The sequence below is a fragment of the Ceratotherium simum genome, chromosome 13 (genome assembly GCF_057802395.1).
Source record: "Ceratotherium simum simum isolate JZ-2026a chromosome 13, ASM5780239v1, whole genome shotgun sequence".
NCBI lineage: Eukaryota > Metazoa > Chordata > Mammalia > Perissodactyla > Rhinocerotidae > Ceratotherium > Ceratotherium simum.
This window is the reverse complement of record NC_141912.1, coordinates 46,263,215-46,283,419: the sequence shown is the minus strand read 5'-3', so window position 1 is coordinate 46,283,419 and position 20,205 is coordinate 46,263,215. Positions and strand designations below refer to the sequence as shown.

At 41.1% G+C, this 20,205-nt stretch overlaps 1 protein-coding gene across 1 annotated transcript in view; it reads left to right on the top strand.

Moving 5' to 3' along the window:
* Positions 1-294: 294 nt before the first annotated feature.
* CLIC5 (CLIC family member 5) overlaps positions 295-20,205 on the top strand; it is a 159,462-nt gene continuing 139,551 nt past the window's right edge. Inside the window, exon 1 of the mRNA XM_004424060.3 lies at positions 295-840. Coding sequence (XP_004424117.1) covers positions 295-840 — 546 coding nt within the window. The remainder of the gene's footprint in view (positions 841-20,205) is intronic.

Below are 20,205 nucleotides of genomic sequence, written 5' to 3'. Positions count from 1 at the left end.
AATCTTGGAGTTACTGACAAGGAGGGAAATCCCAGAGTCTAGTTGAAAATATTCTTAGGAGTGAAGGAGTTAACTGAGGGTGTAAACTTTATCTTGTGTCCAGTGGACTTGTGCTTTGCTGATTAAAGTTTCCAGTAAATGATTGTTGGAGACCTGTCATTGATAGCTGCTGCTAGTTGCTGTGTTTCAAAAGCCCATTGAATCCTCTGCAAGGCAGTACAGCATCCTCTATCCTTTTACTTACTTCAGATCTGCTCAGGTCTGCCTGCGAAAGGATCTATCAGATCGAAAAACATGAATGGTGAAGACTACAGCACCATTTATGACACAGTTCAAAAAGAGAGGATGTATGAGGTTCCAGACCAGCCAGAAGAAGATGAAGGTCCTCTTTATAATAACATCCATGAAGACGTGAGGTCAGAAAACAATTTATATGCCACTAAGCTGGAAACCCATGAATATGACTCTGTATCAGTTTATGTTGTACGGGCTGAGGAGAACGGCGTGACCTCTTCCCAGCCCGAAGAAGAAGACTACTTCCTACCTGATGAAGCATATCCTGAGGCCCAGGATCTTCAACCAGGTGAGCCCCAGGAAGACAGGGACATCTTGATGGAAGAATTATACTCACCAACCCAGGACCAGGAGCCCAGCCCAGAAGAGCTCCAGGAGAACGGAAGAATGATGAAGGAAGACCTGCCATCTCCTTCAAGCTTCACTATCCAGCAGAGCAGGGCCTTCTCTGCCAGCGAGGCTGCCTCCACCTACTATTCTGCTCCTGATAGTTTGGAAGAAGATGAATTAGCTTCCGTGAACCCTGAGATTTACCTCTTTGTGAAGGTAAGGGCTGCCTCTGACAGGCATACCTGTACATGCAGATGGTGGAATTGGTGTTTTATTTTGCTCTGAGTGACCAGGGAAAGATGTATGGTATCATGGTCCTTGGATCTCAAAACATATTCAGTACAGAGAAGGGCAGATTGAATGAGTCATTCCAGAGTTCATCTAGGACACTCAAAATTACAAGAATTTGAAAGTGCATTTAAAGTGTATGTCCAACCCGTTGACCTTTATGTACCGTGGGCAAAGCATTTTTTAAGAGTTCACTTATGAGTGAGCAGAAATTGCTGCTCAAATTCTTACCCTTGTGACAGACATTAAGTACATTTTCCTGTCTGGTTCAATTTCCTTCGTCAACATGATTTTTAAAAATGAAACCAAGCTTGTTGAGAGATGGTCAAATCAACAGTCAGGCACTGGGGTTTCCTTCTTAACGTTTCTAAGGTCACAGATACTTCAGGTACGTGGTCAATAAATGTTACCTCTGTCACCGAGCTTGCCCTTTTGGCACCAATATAACTAAAATATCTGATGAAGTAACATGATTTCAGCAGCGGTAAGACGCTAATGGCCAGTGTTAATGTTTAATGTATATGACATTTAAACAAAGAGCTTTGGTGATCTTTGTATTAGACTGATACTGTAATAAAGATTATGGTTATGAAGATTATCAAAACATAAAAAGCAGTTCAGGGCTAAACATCATCTTTATTAATCAAGAAGGTAGAATATTTTTCTCCACCCTCCATCCCCCACGATATTCATATTTACATGTTTTTTTATATGAAGGCAACATATAAGGGCCCTTGCTCTCAAGAAATCAACAGTGTGGTGCAGGAGACGAGCATGCACACAGTTAATTTTGGTGAACAGAGAAGGGAGCAGAGTGCTGTGGGTGTTCTGGGCAGGAGAGCTACAGTGCGCACGAAGGAGCCAGAAGAGGGTCCATGGAGGAGGATGTTCAAGCAGCCTTCAGCCCCCATATCCACATCACCCTTGTGTTAGTTTCCCAAAAAACTGTTTTTTAAAGTGAGGACTAGGTGTATTTTTTCTCAAGACACAAGCATCCCTGCAACTTCATGCAACAGGCAAGGTGGATTATCATCATCATCGTTAGCACCAAGAAGACAATTATTCGTAAATTTGGCCAAGTGTTGATTTCATCAGAAATTAGCCTACCACTGGTGTTGAACCAACAGAAGTAGGAGGAAAAAGAAGTATTGGCATCCCCAGCTGGTACCAGCAACAGGAAAAACGGCATGATGGTGATGGGTGATTCCTAAATTATTTATGATCTGTAGTACTGTAAAGCAAATATTACATTTAATTAACCCTTTAAGTTTGCATTCTTTTTAGCATAATTATATTAACCAGGAGGTCAGAGAGCATTCCGTCGACCTCAGCTTCTGTGTGTGAACTCCTTTTTGAGGATACTCAGCACACTGAGTAGGAAGAGGGGCAGTTGTAATCCCTGCTTCTTAACCCCCCACCCCATCCCCAGTGCAGTTTCTTAGTCAATGTTGAATGGAAATGTAATATATGAAAACAGGTAAAACAAGGGCTGCTCCGCTTGTATGGGGTGGGGGGTGTAGGTATAAACTGCTCAGGCTCCTTCCTCCTCCCAGCTCCCTGGAGGGGGTGCTGAAACCCCCAAATTTGACGGGGCTCAGGTGTGCTCACCATCTTCCTAGCGGGGCTTGTTGCTATGCAGTCCTGGAAGTTCTTCACCTGGGCTGTTTTAGTGTACACCACTTGGGCTGCGTCTATACCAGTACTCATTGTATATGTTTCCACCTGTTCTAGACAAGTGAGTGAAAATTTCATGCAGGCTTGGAACTCTATGTTCAACCAACATTTTATGGAGGCTCAGCCATTTCAGGGTGTCAATCAATTACTTAAAGCATATCATTTATTTATTCATTCAACAGATAGTTATTGTGCCAGGCCCTGGGTTTACAACCATGAAGAAAACAAAGTCTTTGCTCCCATGCACTTTGCATTGTAGTGGGAGTGACAACTGAGGGACAAATAAATAAGTAAATATAAAATATGCCTGCTGGTAATAGTGCCATAAAGAAACATAAAACAGAATGATGGGTGTATTTATTTTCTATTGCTGCCACAACAAATTATCACAAACTTAATGGCTTGAAACAACACAAATTTATTCTCTTACAATTCTGGAGGTCAGAAATCTGAAATGAGTTTTATGGAGCTAAAATCAAGATGTCAGCAGGGCTGTGTTCTTTCTGGAGGCTCTAGGGGAGAATCTGTTTCCTTCCCTCTTCTAGCTTCTAGAGGCTGACCTCATTCCTCACTCATGGACCGCATTATGTCACGTTTTCTCCCCCTGTTTTCATCTTTACCTTGCCTTCTTCTGATCTGCCCCCTCCTGTGTCTCTCTTATCAGGACCCTCGTGATTAGTTTGGGCCCACCAAGATAATCCGGGATAGTGTTCCCATTTTCAGATCCTTAGTTTAATCACATCTACAAAGTCCCTTTTGCCACAAAAAAGTAACATTCATGGGTTCCGGGAATTAGGACATGGGCATATTTAGGAGCCATTATTCAGCCTCCCACAGCAGGATAGAGACTGATGGTGAGTAGGGGAGCAAGGCAGCAGCGTGGCTGGAGTGGGGTGAAGTAAGGTGGTAAGGTGGTAGCAGACGAGGCCAGAGAGGTGGAGGTGGGCACAGATCATGTGGGCCTTGTGGGCCAGTGGAAGAATTTTCACTTTTGCTTTTGATCTGAGTGATATGGGAGTCATCAGCGGATTTTGGAAGGAACATTCTGGCTGCCTTTTTGATAACAGACTGTAGTGGAGAAAGGGTAGAAGCCAGGAGAACAGTTTGGAGGCAATCGAAAAACTACACAAAACATGATGGCAATTGTAGTGGAGGTAGTGTGAAGTAGGCTTGGGATTATTTTTAAGAGAGAGCCCAGAGGTTTTGAGGATGGGTTTGATGTGGACTTCCTTCTTTCCTTCCTTCCTCTTCTCCATCCATTCAACATTCATAGCATACTTACTACATGCTAGGTACTGGATAAAAGATGAACACAGCATATCTTAAGTCCAACTATCCTATGGGGAAGACAGAGAAACACAATTCTTGAAGATAATAAGGGGGAAGAAATAATTGCTCCTTTGTCATTGGCTGAGATCCAGTGAAAAACAGGTCTCTAGTGAGAGTTGCAATCCATGTCATAGGGCAATCAAGAAGAGTTCTTGGTTCAGAATTTGCCACGTAGGATTATGAGACTTGTCTTGCTACTTTCTGCTAAAATTGAGGGACCTGTAGACATTTTCCTAATTGTATTTCTATGTGTGTGTATGAGAGAGAAAGATAGTGGGAGGGAAGGAGAATGGAAGGAAAGGAGAGAGAGAGAGAGAGGGAGAAAGAGAAGCATTCTGGCATTTTGTTTAATACAAAGGAAAAAAAAGTATTCTGATGATGTCACTGCAAAGAAAAATAGTACAAATGAACACGATTTGTCTTGCACGTAATTGATACCATTGACTATGGAGGACGGTACATGTTGATTGACTTCATTGACTACGGAGGGCAGTACATGTCGATTGACACAATTGACTATGGAGGGCAGTACATGCTGATTGACACCATTGAGTATGGAGGGCAGTACATGCTGATTGACACCATTGACCGTGGAGGGCAGTACATGTTGATTGACACCATTGACTGTGGAGGACAGTACATGCTGATTGACACCATTGATTATGGAGGGCAGTACATGTTGATTGACTTCATTGTCTATGGAGGGCAGTACATGTTGCAGAGCAGGTTTTGAAGTCAGGTTGCAGAGTTTTGAAGCCTGACTTAACAAGTTAATTTCTGTTAAATTGTTTAGCTTCTCTCAGCCTCAATTTTTTCATTGGATGTTATAATGACATGTTTCTCATAGGGTTGTTATGAAGGTTAAATAGGAAAATTTGTGTAAATTGTTCTGTATAGTATTTGACATATAGTAAATGCTCAAATATGGGATCCTAAATTATTATTTATTGTGATGAATTTGAACCATTCATAAAATAACAATTTTTATTTTAAGCACATCCAATAAATGTTAGTAGACCTTCAATAAATGTTCCATTACATTTAGTCTGTTACTGATCCTAAGATGAGCAGTGTAATATTGTGGACAGAGCCCTGGTCAGGAAATTCTAGCACAACTTTGCTAATAACTTGCTATGAAACACTCCTGGACCCAGGTTTCCTCGTCTCTGAAATGCAGTCCCTTCCAGCTCTAGCAATCTTTGATCCCAGGGTATATGGCTCCAGCACTTTATCAGCGTATACATGTATGGCACCACCTGTCGTCCACTCTAGGAGACTGCTCAATGTTGATTATGATCTCTAGATTTGGGTGTGGTTGGAAGACCAACATGAGACCAACACTCCTTTCACCCTCAGCTCATGTGAAGCCTGTTCCTTGGAAAGTTTCTGCAGAGCCTGTCTCTGATCAGGTACTGATAGGGCCCCCATGGAGGGCTGCACAGGTTGTGCACTGAACAAATTTAGGGGGCCTCATTTACAGAAAATGTAAATGGTGCCCCCCACCCAAAGTCAGACAACACTAACAGCCCTGGTTAATGTTTCTTAGATACATAGCCTGGAATCTTTGTTCTAAAGGAGTGACTGTCTATAATTTAGATCAGCATAGTAGAAAGCGTCACAGAATTGTCAGTAATTGTTACTATTGCTATAGAACAGGAGCCTGACACTATTCCAGGGGTCATGGTATCCAAAATAGGGTATTCAACATAATCCATGAGATATTAGAATATTATAATTAGAATAAAAAATATTAAGCAATATTTCCATTTAATTTTATTTAGTCATTTTATTTATTTAATTATTTTGTGAGGAAGATCAGCCCTGAGCTAACATCTGCCAGTCCTCCTCTTTTTGCTGAGGAAGACTGGCCCTGGGCTAACATCCATGCCCATCTTCCTCCACTTTATATGGGACGCCGCCACAGCATGGCCTGACAAGCAGTGCGTCGGTGCGCGCCCGGGATCCGAACCTGCGAACCCTGGGCCGCCGCAGCCGAGCGCGTGCACTTAACTGCTTGCGCCACCAGGCTGGGCTCTATCTAGTCATTTTAAATGTTAATATTTTACATATTTGATGACGTGCATAGTGTATTCTTACAGTAATACATTAATATAATTTTTAAATGAATAAATATACATATATTGTGGGTAAATGTTTAAGTTTTATATTGATAGGAGTGTTCAATTTAAAAAAATCTTATTGACTCACAGGCTTTCCTTCCTTTTCTGCCACCCTCTGTGGGCCTGGAGTTCCTTCCTCGGCCAAGATCTGATGAGAACAGGTCCTCTCGTCTCCCAGGTCCTTCCTGGGAGTTTTCCCAAAATTTGAGAGTTTTGCCTTGGAGGCAAACAAAAACTCATCATTGCAGGTGAGAAACTATAAAATCCCACGGAGGAAATGAGGGAAGTGAAGCTAGATTTGGAGGTTGAGGGGCCAATGAGAATATTCCAGGCAGTGGGCTCAGCACAAGCAAAGGCAGAGGGAATGTGCACATGTGAGTGACTAGATCTGTTTGGCTCGAGCGGAGAGAAGGTCTGCATGGGTGCAGGGCAGACGGTGAGGTTGGAGAACTAGGAGTGCAGTCTTGCGTGGCAAACTCAGGGGCTTGGATTTTATCCTGAAGGTAATCGAGAGTGACAGAACGTTTTGGAGGAGGTATCATGAGTAAAGTAACGTTTAGGATGAAAATTAAGCAAAGTCAAAAGGATTTCCATCTACCACGTAGAGCAGGACCAAATGGGCATCTATCAGGCTTCATTTCTAAGAGTAGTTTGAGTGTTTAGATGTAAATGCATTGTGTATAATAAGGCTATGTATGGGGTTGGCCCAGTGGTGCAAGTGGTTAAGTGTGAGCACTCTGCTTCCGTGGCCCGGGGTTCGCAGATTCGAATCCTGGGCGTGCACCAACGCACCACTTGTCAAGCCATGCTGTGGCAGCGTCCCGTATAAAGTAGAGGAAGATGGGCATGGATGTTAGCCCAAGGCCAATCTTCCTCAAGAAAAACGGGGAGGATTGGCATCGGATGTTAGCTCAGGGCTAGTCCTCCTCACACACACAAAAAAAGACTATGTATTTTTTTAGTTATTTATTCATTCAACTGACTATCAGGATATGTCCAAATATTTAGATCTTTGGCTTCATATTGACAAATTTCTGCAAAAAGCTAGCCAGTGTGATGCTGATTTATATATTATTTATATGTGTATCTGGTTACTTGATATTTGGGGGGGGTGTGGATTCAGCACAAAGTTTCAACTGATGTTGTTTCAATATAGTTTCCAGTAAAAAAATGTGTTTGTGCGGTCTGGCTTAAGCTGGCTGGACTACACAAAAGTTGCACATTTAGGTGTCTGGAAACACCTGGAGCCCTAAAATGGTCCTCCTGTTCCACGATCCCTGGGAATAGCCTGCTCTAATGTCAGTGATGAGAGTAGTGTGAAAGTAGGTCCTTGGAAACATTTGTGAAAAGATGCAAGTCTGAGCCTGTTACACGAGCTCAATTGTCCTTTCACGGAACTAATGAAGCACATGAAAATGGAACAATGAGCAGATTTGAGCAAAGATTTCTATTCTTGCCACAATTTCTTCTTAATTAAGGTGCTAGGAATACAGTCAAGTCCCAATTTTATCCAAAATCATTTTCTAGGTGCCTATATGAACTAGTTTGCTTTGTGAATCAATGCTATCAATCAAAGAAGTCACAGAATCCTAGCACTGTGACAAAAAAATTGAAAACCAGAGGAGTCAAGGAACTTACCCAAGGCTGCCTGCAAATTAGTAGCAAGCTGGGACTTTGGCCTCTCAATCCAGGACTCTTTCCTTTATATTGGCATTCCTAGCCTGGTGTGCTAAGTGTTCATGAATATGCTTCAGGAGGTTCAGGAACATTTTAAAATTCTATGCAAAATTTTTTGTGGAAGATCATCTTAGGAGGGCCCATGAACCCTCAGTGTTATCTACGTCTGACGCATTCCCCTTTCCCCACCTGGTACTCATGCCTGGTGTGTCCAGGTGGGAGGTGAACATAGCTTTGAGAATGGAGGCACTCTTCAACCCACTATGGCCCCTGAAGGTAGGATTGAGTTGAGTTGGAGTGTGGGAACCTCTGGACATGGACAGCTACTGGGGTCTGTATTTCCCACCAAATGCAAAGCTTCCATGAGAAGTCAGTGGACTGTTTGCACCTTCATCTCATTTGTTCTCAGACATTGATGAGAATGCCTGTCACGTTCCTAGCATCATCCTGAGTTTGGGCAGAAAGCTGATATTCTGAGTGCTTAATATCATTTGTTGAGCTCTGAAGGGAGGTTCGAGTCAAAGGACTTGAGGGCTCACCCAGTGGTGTGTGTTAAACAGTGCAAGGAGCAGCCCATGGCAACAATGTTGTCCTGGTTCCTGGGCCTGCCTTTGTGTTTCTGCATCCATATAGTGATTGACCAAACATTGTTCTGTCTATAGTCATAGAAGCCAAACCAAACACAATGACCAGACAAAAGTGAGTAGTGTCAACACTGGAGGGGAAAACATCCACTGACTGGGATGGGACTGCCAATCAGAATATTGCGGGAGGGGACAGTGTTAGACTAGTGGATGACAGATCTTTCTCTGGACTCCCATTGTTTAAAGGTTAACTCACCAGACTGTCAGCTGCTCCAGGGAAGGAACCATGTCTTGCTTATCACTGCAGCACAGTGTCCTGTGGGGTCCTGGGCTTGTCATAGAGGGCTCTGTAAATGTTGGTCAAAGGGAACTGAACTCTCAGGTAGTCTTCACCCACCTAATGGAGGAAAGACCATCCCTTGGAACAAAATTGCAAATCAGACATTTTTCTCCTCTGCTTTAAGCTTTGCCCAACACCAACACGATCAAGTCCACCCTTGAACATCACGCATAAGGCCTTATGTCCTGCCCCTAACAACCTAGGAGCCTCTCTGTTCCCATCTCCCGCTATGCCCTGCCATGCTCATTATGCCCCAGGAATGCTGAGCTCCCCACAAATCAGATGCTGTTCTGCCTCACCTGGCTTTACCCATGTCAATCCCTCTGCCGATAGCATCTTCTCCCCTTGGTCATCTGGCCAACTCCTCCTCATCTTTCTGAACTCATGTTCCCTGGGAAGCTGTCTCTGAACCTCTGGGTCATTCTGAGTGATACTCTCTCAGCGTTTACCTCCTTCTTAGCACTTCTCCCCTAATATTACAATCATCTGGGTCAGGGTGTGTCAGGGAAAGTGTTCTCTAGCCAGATCTCATTCACCTGTGTATGTGTGCCCACCATTAACACACAGCCTGGCCCATAGCTGGGGCTTATAAGTATTTGTCGAATTATGGGAAGAGTAGTTAAGTTCTATTTTTGAAGAGAAAGCTTATTAGTGTATTCCGGGAAATTTGGTCAGCATTCAAGCAAAGGCCCTTATGTCCCTGAATCCACTGATATTTAACTTTAAGGTGGGGGTGGGTGGATGGCGAGTCCTGGTGAGAAGCCAGCTGATATGGGGGAAAAAGAGACGGGGAAATTCATATTTACTGAGCATTGACTTTGAACCTTGCTCTGTGTTGTTACCTGCTGTATTGATATTATCTCTGTGATAGGGCTTAAGATAGGTCCCCATCTGGACTCTGACACTGCACAACTGTGCAACTTTGGGGAAGTCATTTGCACTCCTTGGGCCTTAGATTACTCAACTGTAAAACAACAGTTTAAATGAGTTGAGTCCAAGGGCCCCCCCCGGGTTCTAACCTGCTGTGAAGTGAAGCTCCCTTCTCCTCTCCAGCAAAACAGTCTCCCTCCCACAAGGACCCTCTCTCTCACACCTTAGTTATCGTCATGCTCCCTGAAGTATATATTGAACATTCTCTTTGGCAGCCCTGTGACTTTTTATAGGGGGGAAGGGGGAGATAGTGAGTAACAGAGAAAGAGATGTTCTCACGTAGAAATAGGATTTTGACTCAAATCATACTGAAAAGTAGCAGGTTCGGCAGCCTGACTGACTTTTCTCCCTCTTTGAATAGGTTTATTGTTTGCATGGTTCAAAATTTAAAAGGTACAAAAGGTAGAATCTCTCCCCCACCCTACCCCCTCAGACACCCCATTTCCACTTTCTGAGGTAATTCATCCTAAAAATTTCACGTTTGTGCTTTCTGAGACATTTTATGCACATTCCAGCAAATATATGTATGTTAATATATTTGAAATTCTCTTTCTTTTCCTTTTTATTTAACACAGACGGTATTGTATCATATACCTCATTAGGTACTTTCCTTTTGAGGGTCAATTTTATTGGGATATAATTTACACACATTGAGCAATTTTAAGTGTACACCTCACTGAATTTTGGACAAATGTATGCAGTTGTGTAACGACCACCACAATCATGATATAGAACATTTCCATCATCTCACGATCCTTGACTCTTGATCCTTCACTACGAGTCCCCTCCCAGCCACCCCCTCACTCCTGGAAACCACATATTTTCTTTCTATCACTGTAGTTTTGCCTTTTAAAAAGTTATCATATAAATGGAATTAAACTCTGTGTAATCTTTTGTGTGTGGTTTCTTTTACTTAGCATAATGCTTTTGAATTCACCCATGTTGGTACACATATCAGCAGTTGGTTCTTTTTTAGTACCGAGTAGTATTCCATTGTATGAGTATACCACAATTTGTTCACGTACTCAGCAGTTGATGAATACTTGGGTTCTCTCCCAGTTTTTGGCTATTATTAATAAAGTGGCTATAAACACTCACTTATAAACTTTTGTGTTGATTATGTTTTCACTTCTCTTGGGCAAATACTTAGGAGTGGAATTATTTGGTCATATGGCCAGTGAATGTTTAACCTTATTTTAAAAAGCTTTCAAATTATTTTCAAAGTGACTGCCAGAATTTGTTATGAGACTTCTAGTTGCTTCTTTGCCAGCTCTTGGTATTGCCAATCTTTTAAGTTTTAGACATACTGGTAAACGTATAATGATATTTCATTACAGCCTTAATTTACATTTTTCTAACGACTACTGATGTTAAGCATCTTCTCACCTATTTACTAGCCATCATCAGGTCTTTGATGAAGTATGTGTTCAAATACTTTACTTATTATTATTTTAGCATTGTCTTATTATTGAATTTTAAGAATTCTGTATATATTGAAGATAAAATTTCTTTATCAGATAAAATAAGCAAATAGTTTTCAAGTCTACGGCTTGACTTTTTAATTTCGTAAATGTCTCTTGAAGACAAAAATTTTTGATTTTGACGAAGTCCATTTGTCAATTTTTTTCTTCTACGGTTTATGCCTTTTGTGTTCTATCTAAGAAAGGTTTGTTAAGGTCACAAAGATTTTCTTCTATATTTTCTTCTAGAAGTATTATAGCTTTAGGTTTTATATTTAGTCCTATGATCTGTTTTGACTTAATTTCCCACAGGAGGCAAATTATGGATTCTGTCTCTCTCTTTCTCTTTTGGATGTCCAATTCCTCCAGCACCACTCAATGGAAATATTATCTTTTCCCCATTGAATTGTCTTGAAACCTTTGTAAAATTCAATTGACCATGTATATCTAGATCTGTTTCTGGACTCTCAACTATGTGTCTAGTTTTATGCCAATACCACACTGTTTTGACTACTGTATAGAGTAAATCTTAGAATCAGGGAGCTGAAGTCCTCCAACTTTGTTCTTCTTCAAAATTATTTTAACTATTATAGATCCTTTCATTTTCATATAAATATTAGAATTAGCTTGTCGATTTCTATTTAAAAAACCTCCTTATTGAAATTTCTTTGATATCTTAACAATCTTGAGTCTTTCAACCATTGAGCTTGGTATAGCTCTCAATTTATTTAGTTCTTCTTTAATTTCTTTCAGCAACACATTGTAGTTTTCAGAGTATGGGTTTTGTACATATTTTGTTAAATTTATCCCTAAGAATTTTATATTTTAATGCTATTGTAAATAGTAATTTTTAAAATGTCAATTTCTGTGGTTCATTCTTAGCATATAGAAATATAATTGATTTTTCATATTGACTCTTGTATCCTGAAACTTTGCTAAACTCCCTTATTAGTTGTAGTTTCTAGTAGAATATTATCATGGATACTTTAGGGTTTTCTGCATAGAATATCATGTTCTCTGTAAAAAAAAGCCATCTTTATTTCTTCCTTTCCTTCTGTATTCCTTCCTTCTTTCTTTCCTTCTGTCCTTTCTTCTTCCTTCCCTCTCTCCTTCCTTCCCTTCCTTCTCTGCTTCTTTCTTCTTTTCCTTTCTTTCTTTTTGGTAGGAGGAGGTCTTATTACACCAGCTAGAACCTTCAGTACACTGTTGGATAGAAACCAAGGGAGCAGACATCATTGCTTTGTTCTCATTCTTAGGAGGAAAGCATTTAATCTTCATCATCATGTAAAACGTTAGCTGTAGGTCTTTCATAGATGCCTTTAAGTTCCCTTTTATTCATTAGTTTTCTAGGAGTTTTTATTGTGAATGTGTATTGAATTTTGCCAAATGCGTCTAATAAGTTTACTACATGATTTTTCTTTTTTAGTCTGTTAACGTGAAATAAATACACTGATTTTCAAGTGTTAAACCAACCTTACATTTCTGGGATAAACCTCACTTAGTGATGATTTACTATTATTTTTATAGATCACCAGATTTGATTTGCTACAATTTTCTTAAAGTTTTTGCATCTGTGTTCATGAGGAATATTAGTCTGTGGTTTTCTTTTAATTTGTTTTTCTGGTTTTGGTGTCAGGATAATGTTGGCTTCATAGAATGAGTTGGGAATGTGTTTCCTCTTATTCTGTTTTCTGGAAGAGTTTGGGTAGAATTTTACTATTTCTTCTTTAATAACTTAGTAGAATTTATCAGTGAAGGCATCATCACTAGAGATTTCTTGGTGAGAAGGATTTTTCCCCCTTGCAAGTTCAGTGTGTTTAACAGATATAGGAATATTCAGGTTATCTCTTTGTGAGTGAATTTTAGTAATTCATGTCCCTCAAGTTATTTGTTGATTTAATCAAAGTTGTTGAATTTATTGCCAATGCTCTCCTCATTATTTTTGTGTTTTCTTCTACCTTCTAAATACTTGGAGTCTATTAATAATGACAATTTTAGTGTCCTTGTATACAAATTTTATCATCTTAGCCATATACGAGTTTATTTTTATTGATTGACATTTTCTTTAATTATGAGTTGCATTTTCCTAGTTATTTGCATGATCTGGTAGTATGTGTTGGCTGCCAGACATAGTGAATTTTATGTTGTTGGATACTGGATTTTGTTGTATTCCTTTAAATAGTATTAGGCCTCATTCTGGGATGCAGTTAAGTTACTTGGAATAAATTTGATCCTTCTGAGGTTTTGCTTGTAAGCTTTGTAAGAGTGGGTCCAGAAAAGCCCTGGTTTAGAGCTAATTTGATTTCACTATAGAAGAAAAATCCTTCTGAGGACTTTACCTAATGACTTGTGTACTAGGAGGTCTTTCCACTCTGGCTGCTAGGAACCAAACTCTTACCAGTCCTACATGAGATCCTGGAATTGTTTCTCTTACTAATTTCCAGTTCTTTCTCCATACTTGGTAGTTTCTCTCTCTCTCTCTCTGCAGCTTCATCCTCTCTGACATCTGAAAATTCTTGCTGCCTTGACTTCAAATTCCAAACTCTGTTGTCTCCACAGCTCAGAGAGACTGCCTGGCTCTATTTGGGTCCTGTGCTGCCAGTTCCCAATGTCTGAAAACCATCATTTAATGTAGTTTGTCTGCTCCCTTAGTTGTTTTAGGTAATGTTCTAGTTGTTAAGGGTAAATCTGGTTCTTTTGATTCCATCCTGGCCAGACGTGGAGGTTGTCTCCTTCAACTTTAAGATCTCCATTTGTCTTGAGTTGTTTATTCTTTCTTTCCAAACATTGGCCCCTTGAAATTCAAGTTTGAATTGCAGTTTGGAATATAATCTAATGATAATAACATTAATGTGATTTTGTGGGAGACAGCTATAGAAAATATCTTGGCCTTCAGGCAAAGGTTGCCTGCTGACCTTTCTTCTTTCCACTCTCTTTTAAGAGTATGTTGTTTTTTGCAAAGTCTTCATTATGTACCTTAAGTTCTCAGCAATGAAGAGACAGGAAAACAGATGTCTTAGCTAATCATTCACCAACACAAGCCAAAATGCAATGCCATCTTCTGTCTTTTAACCTCTTACCCTTCAAGCCTCTGGTGATTTCATGAATTCACTTAGAAAACTCTAGGAAAAGTGGGCTTCACTACTACCAAAAGGGAATCCTATTTTCGAGCTACCTTCTGATACCCAGGCTCAAACTGTCCAGAACGAATTTGTCTATAAATTGTATTGTGCACATAGGAAAATACTGTGGCTCGCAGCTCTGTTCCCAGATGATACTCGTTTAAAAACATGAGATGACTCTCCCTGTGAGCAGAACATGTATTTTAGCCCTGAAACCAAGTGTTTTGTGCAGTCTTGGGAGGACAAAGATTAGAAACCTGGGCTCTAAGCCATGCGCCATTTTTATGCTTTATAAGTAGAGGCTTCTGCATCCCTTCATGAGCCTGTGGGTCAGCAGAAGTTCCAGGCTCGTCAGAAGCCGTCAGCCTCCCATTATTGCCAGGGCTTGGTGCACAGCAGTAACATGGCAACAGCTGAAATAAATAAGGGAATGTATTGTTTAGGAAACCACTAATGTTCTGAGGTTTCAATGATAACAATTGCACAGTAAATATGTAAAGTGGTAATGAATAACTGACATGAGTGCCTTTTGTTATTTCTACTACGACTGACCATTTTTTTTACCTCTATGGAAATGTTTCTGTCCTGTTCTTCTGTGGTGGCAAGAAAGGAAAGAACTTGGTGAATAGTTTTTTATATTTATAATGGCAACCCTCTATAAATTGGCTTGGTTCTTCTAGAAATGTGCTATTCAAAATCATAGCTATTAGCCCCATGTGGCTATTTAAATTTATATTAATTTAAAGAAAAAAGTACTGAAAATTCAGTTCCTCAGTCACGCTAGCCACATTTCAAGTGCTCAACAGCCACATGGGGCTAATGGCTGCTGTATTGGAAAGTGTAGATATGGAACATTTCTATCATCACAGAAAGTTCCATAGGACAATGCTATTGTAGGGTTACCTGGGTTCAGATCTGGCATGAAGACCAATCAGCTATGTGGTCACAGACCCCTCTCTGGGCCTTTATTCCCTTATCTAAAAAATAAGAAGTTGAGTGATTGGGTTTAGTGAAACAGAAGAGTGTTTATGCCCACAAAATAAAGAAATCGCCAGTGAAAATTATTCATATCAATAAACAATATCTGTGTTACAAGTTCACATGAATCAGTTCATTTAAAATGTAACTGTTGGGCCAGCCCCGTGGCTTAGAGTTTAAGCGCACGCGCTCCGTTGCTGGTGGCCCGGGTTCGGATCCCGGGCGCACACGGACGCACTGCTTCTCCGGCCATGCTGGGGCCGCGTCCCACATACAGCAACTAGAAGGATGTGCAGCTATGACATACAACTATCTACTGGGGCTTTGGGGGAAAAAATAAAAAATAAATAAATAAAATGGTAATTGTTTAGGCAAAGCTCTACCAATGATAATCAGCCCTTGTGAATGTCCATAAAGCTGTCAACATCCATTGGCCATGCCCACGCCCATTGAGAGTCTCTCTGTGGCAAGTGTTATCCATCAAAACTGCAATAACTTTGAGAATTGAAGATGCTGCCCCACCAGCCGCTAGAGCCAAATGTAGCATTAAGCCTAGAACCCAGACCCAGAGTTCAGAGTCCTTGTCCTCAGTCAAAACAACTTGCCATGTTAGAGTGGGGAGGGCTATCTGGGGTGAGAGAAGGGGATTGTTTACTGAGAAAATATGAGGGTAAATGTTGAATAATTCTCTTGTGAGTGTGGTGAGTTCTTATTCCATAATAAAAATTTTATATCTACAAGAATAAATTCAGGTCAATTGCCTATTCCTTCCCATGTATCCCTTTAATCCATTTCAAATCAACAGGTCGATGAATCTTCATCGAGCCCGCACTCTGCACTTCACGTGCAGATACTGTGAGAGAGAGAAAAGCACCAGGGCTGGGCACTAAACCTTCCACCAGACCTGCAACCTGGAGAACCAAACACCTCTGCCGCAGCGCTGGCCATAAGATCTTATATACCGTGTGCAGCTGCCGCTACGTGTTGCTCACTTTTGCCAACCTGTTCTCACACATAATGCATTTGCTTGGTGGAAACTAAGACACCTAGACCCTAACTGCAAGGGAGTCTGGGACACGTATTTTTTTTTTTTAACTGTTTGGTCTGTATAGTACATGAAGCCATGCCAGGAGGGTTTGGAAAGGTTTGTGAGTGAGTTTTTCTGCAGTATCTGCCACAGAGCACAAGTTCACCTCCACTATGAAAGGTTTGAAAGGCTTACTTGGTCCTCTCCCACCCAGACTCAGTGGCTCCCTCCAGATTGTGCCCATGGCGCTTTGTGCGTATTCCAGATATTGCCCCTATTACATTTAGTCATCATTATTTGCTCCCACAAAAGTTTTCTTAGTTAAACTAAATCTTGGAGCAGTAAAAAAAGCTTCAGAGCTAAAATTGAGTTCAAATCTCAGATTTACCCTTTACTAACTCTTTAACCTTGAAGGAAATTGATTAACATCTCTGATCCTTCATATCTCTGTTTGTAGAATATGGTATGATACCCACCAGAGAGACTTGTAAATGAAGAGTGAAGTGCTTAACTGAATCAGTGAACATGCCGTGTGCTCAATAGATGCAAGTTTCTTTCTAAATTTTCTAATCTTTAAGAGCAGAAATCATTTTATCTTAATTTAAATTTTATGTCTCCAGGTAATTCATATTTAGTATCTGCTATGTGCCAGGTATTCTTTTAGGTACTGAAATTATACAAATAAACAAGAGTCTTGCAACCATTCTCAATATAGGTGGGAAGAGCAACACACACACACACACACACACACACACACGTGCACACACACCATGGCCATGCAAAGTAAACGTGTGGAGAAGGAATGATTAATCTTTCGGGAGGAGAAGCCCAGGAAGATTTCACAACCCAACATGTGAGTTGGGTTCTAAATGTAATGTAGGATCACAGTAGAGCAGGGGAGAGGACAGCAATCTGGAGAGCAACAGCAACAGTATGAAGGATTTGGAATCAGCAAATGGTTCACAGACTGTGTTGGAAGGAGCAGTGAGTAGAGGATACTGAAAATCAAGTGTAGGGCCCCACCGTGGAAGGTTTTTTGTGCCACACTAAGGAGGCTGAATTTTACCTTGTAGTTAACGGGTGGTTCAAAAGTCAAGCAGAATAATGACTTGATTACATTTGTACAGATATGAAACTCTGATACAGAGAGGAGGATGGAAGCAGGTAGACCAGTTAGCTGGCTGAGATAAACAGTATACAACATAATATCACAGGTGAGAGATGACAAGAGTTTGAACTAATACAAAACAATGAGGAAAATGCAGTCAATGAAAACTATTTAGGAGATAGAATTTCTGAGACCTGGTACCCACTTGGATGTGGAAGATCATGTGGATTGTGACACCACAAATTAGAGAGGAGAAAGTTTAGAGGGGTTGTTTTCAACATTTTAATGTGTCCTTGGACTATATAGGTTGATATGCCCAGCAGGCAAGCAGACATATGGGTACGAAAGTAAAAAGAAGGACAAGATTAGATATAGAGATCTCATTGGCATGTAGAGATAACAGCTGCAATAACAGATGTAAACAGGATCATACCAGAAGAGAATAGAGATCCCGATAAAGCCAGCATGTACAGTGTGCACAGCGGCGTGCTGGTAAATGATTAGCAACAGGCTCTCGGGGGAGAAAAGCCTTAATTTTTAGCATTTGCTGGTTTCCATAGTGTAAATATTCCCACCATCGGCAATTTCAGGCTACCAGTGAGGCATCGCTGAACAGGAAGTTAGGAAGAGATGTGCACAGTTGGCTCTTGTAAGCTGGGACAACCCATTCCATAAAATCGTGCAGGTTGTACCCCACACAAGGGCCCTTGGCTAAGGGAGGTGGGGCTGGCCTCCAGCCAAGTCCACCCAAGAGGCCAAGCGTCTGCAGAGATGCTTCTGCATGGACAGGGCACATTATTCTACTTTGTTTGTCTGGAAAGGCCACCTTTTTCTAATTCTGAACCCGGAATCCAGGAAGGCTAAGGATAGAGCACTAAGGAACATCAACATTTATGCTATGGGGAAAGAAGATGCATGAAAATGAAGCAAAACAGGAAGAGCGGGCAGAGAGGGCTCAAATATATGCACTGCCCCTTTCTACCTTGATGACCTTGGGCAAGTTACTTTACATCTCTGGGCCTCAGTTTCACCATTTTTTAGAATTGTGGTAAAATACTCATAACACAAAAGTTAACATTTTAACCACTTTTAAGGGTACAGTTCAATGGCATTAAATACATTCACATTGTTGTGCTGCATCACCACCATATACCCATAGAACTCTTATCATCTTGCAAAATAGAAACTCTGTACCCATTAAACAATAACTCTCCATTCCCTTTCCTCCCAGCTCTTGGAAACCACTATTCTACTTTCTGTTTCTATGAGTTTGACTATTCTAGATACCTCATATAAGTAGAATTATACAGTATGCTTCACCATTTGTCTTTTTTTGTGTGTGTGAGGAAGATTAGCCCTGAGTTAACATCCATTGCCTGTCCTCCTCTTTTTGCTGAGGAAGATGGGCCCTGGGCCCATCTTCCTCTACTTTACATGTGGGAGGCCTGCCACAGCATGGCTTGATAAGTGGTGCGTATGTCTGTGCCCAGAATCTGAACCCACAAACTCTGGGCTGCCGAAGCAGAGTGTGCGAACTTAACCATTATGTCACCAGGCTGGCCCCATGGTTTCACCATTTTTTAAATGAAGATAATGATATCTTCCTTGTAAAATAATTGTGAGGATTCCAAATAAACATAAAAGCATTGACACATGCACAGAGAAGGCACTCAATGAAGGACGGCTATCATCTTTAACTATTAAAGAGGCTGTGTTTGATAGTTATGGGAGACACAAAGATGAACAAGACACAGTCCTTGCCTTCAAGGACCTTCAGCTCAGTAGGAAAGATTTCATATTTATAAGCAACTATTACTAAGTCAAAAAGTGAACATTTTCAAAAGAAAAGTACTGACAATGTTCTTTGGAAATTTAGAAGAGGAAAATACTATCACTGGCTAAGAAGATCAGTGGAAACTTCCCAGGAAAGGAAACATTTCTTTGAAGGATTTGGTTCAATGGAAATAGTGAAAGAGACACTCTGTGAAGAGTGACTGCACATGCCAGGACATTGTATCAGTCAGCGCAGGCTATGTAACAAAATACCACAGACTAGGGGGCTAAACAACAGACATTCACATCCTCACAGTTCTGGAGGCTAGAAATCTAAGGTCAAGGTGCCAACACGTGGTCTGGAGACAACTCTCTTCTTGTCTTGCAGATGGCAGCCTGCTTGCTGTGTCCTCACAGGAAGGAGAGTGAGTTTTCTGGTGTCTCTTCTCATAAGGATACTAATCCTATCTGATCAGGGCCCCACCTTTGTGGCCTCATTTAACCTCAACTACTTCCTTAGAAGCCCCATCTCAAAATACAGCCATACTGGGGCTTAAGGCTTCAACATATGAATTTTGGGAGGACAAAAACACTCAGTCCATAAGAAGCATAGAGGTGGGAAAATACCTTTAGAGGGAACATTCAATGATATAGTTTGGATGGAGCATAAGGGGGCAGGAGGTGGAGGCATGGGAGAAACAAAATTACACCTGGGATTGGCCTGGGCTACAGAAGACCAGGAATGGCAGCTGCGACTTTCAGAGCGTATTTATCTGCAGCAGGGAGTATCTGAGGGTTTTAAACGAGGAAAGTTGCAAAGTCAGAACTGTGCTTTGGGAAGATGATTTTGGCAGTGGTGGGTTGTACACTGTCTTGCCCTTATGATCTTGGAGCAGAGAAGGAAGTGGAAGTACTGACAGATTAAATACCTCGCTCAGAATCTCCCAACCCGACCTTTCAAGTTGCTTTCCTGAATGCCAGTCAATGCCTTGTTTGACTGGTAAAGAAGGACTGTGGGTTTGGGGCACAGACTCTGGGGTGCCCTTGAGAAAATTCAGTATGACGTGCATTATCCCAGACCTGGCCCCAGCCAAGACTTTCCAAGCTTCAATCAGTCCCAGGGGAAAACAGTCCCCTTTACCTCAGCAAAAGATTTTGAATGGGAACAATT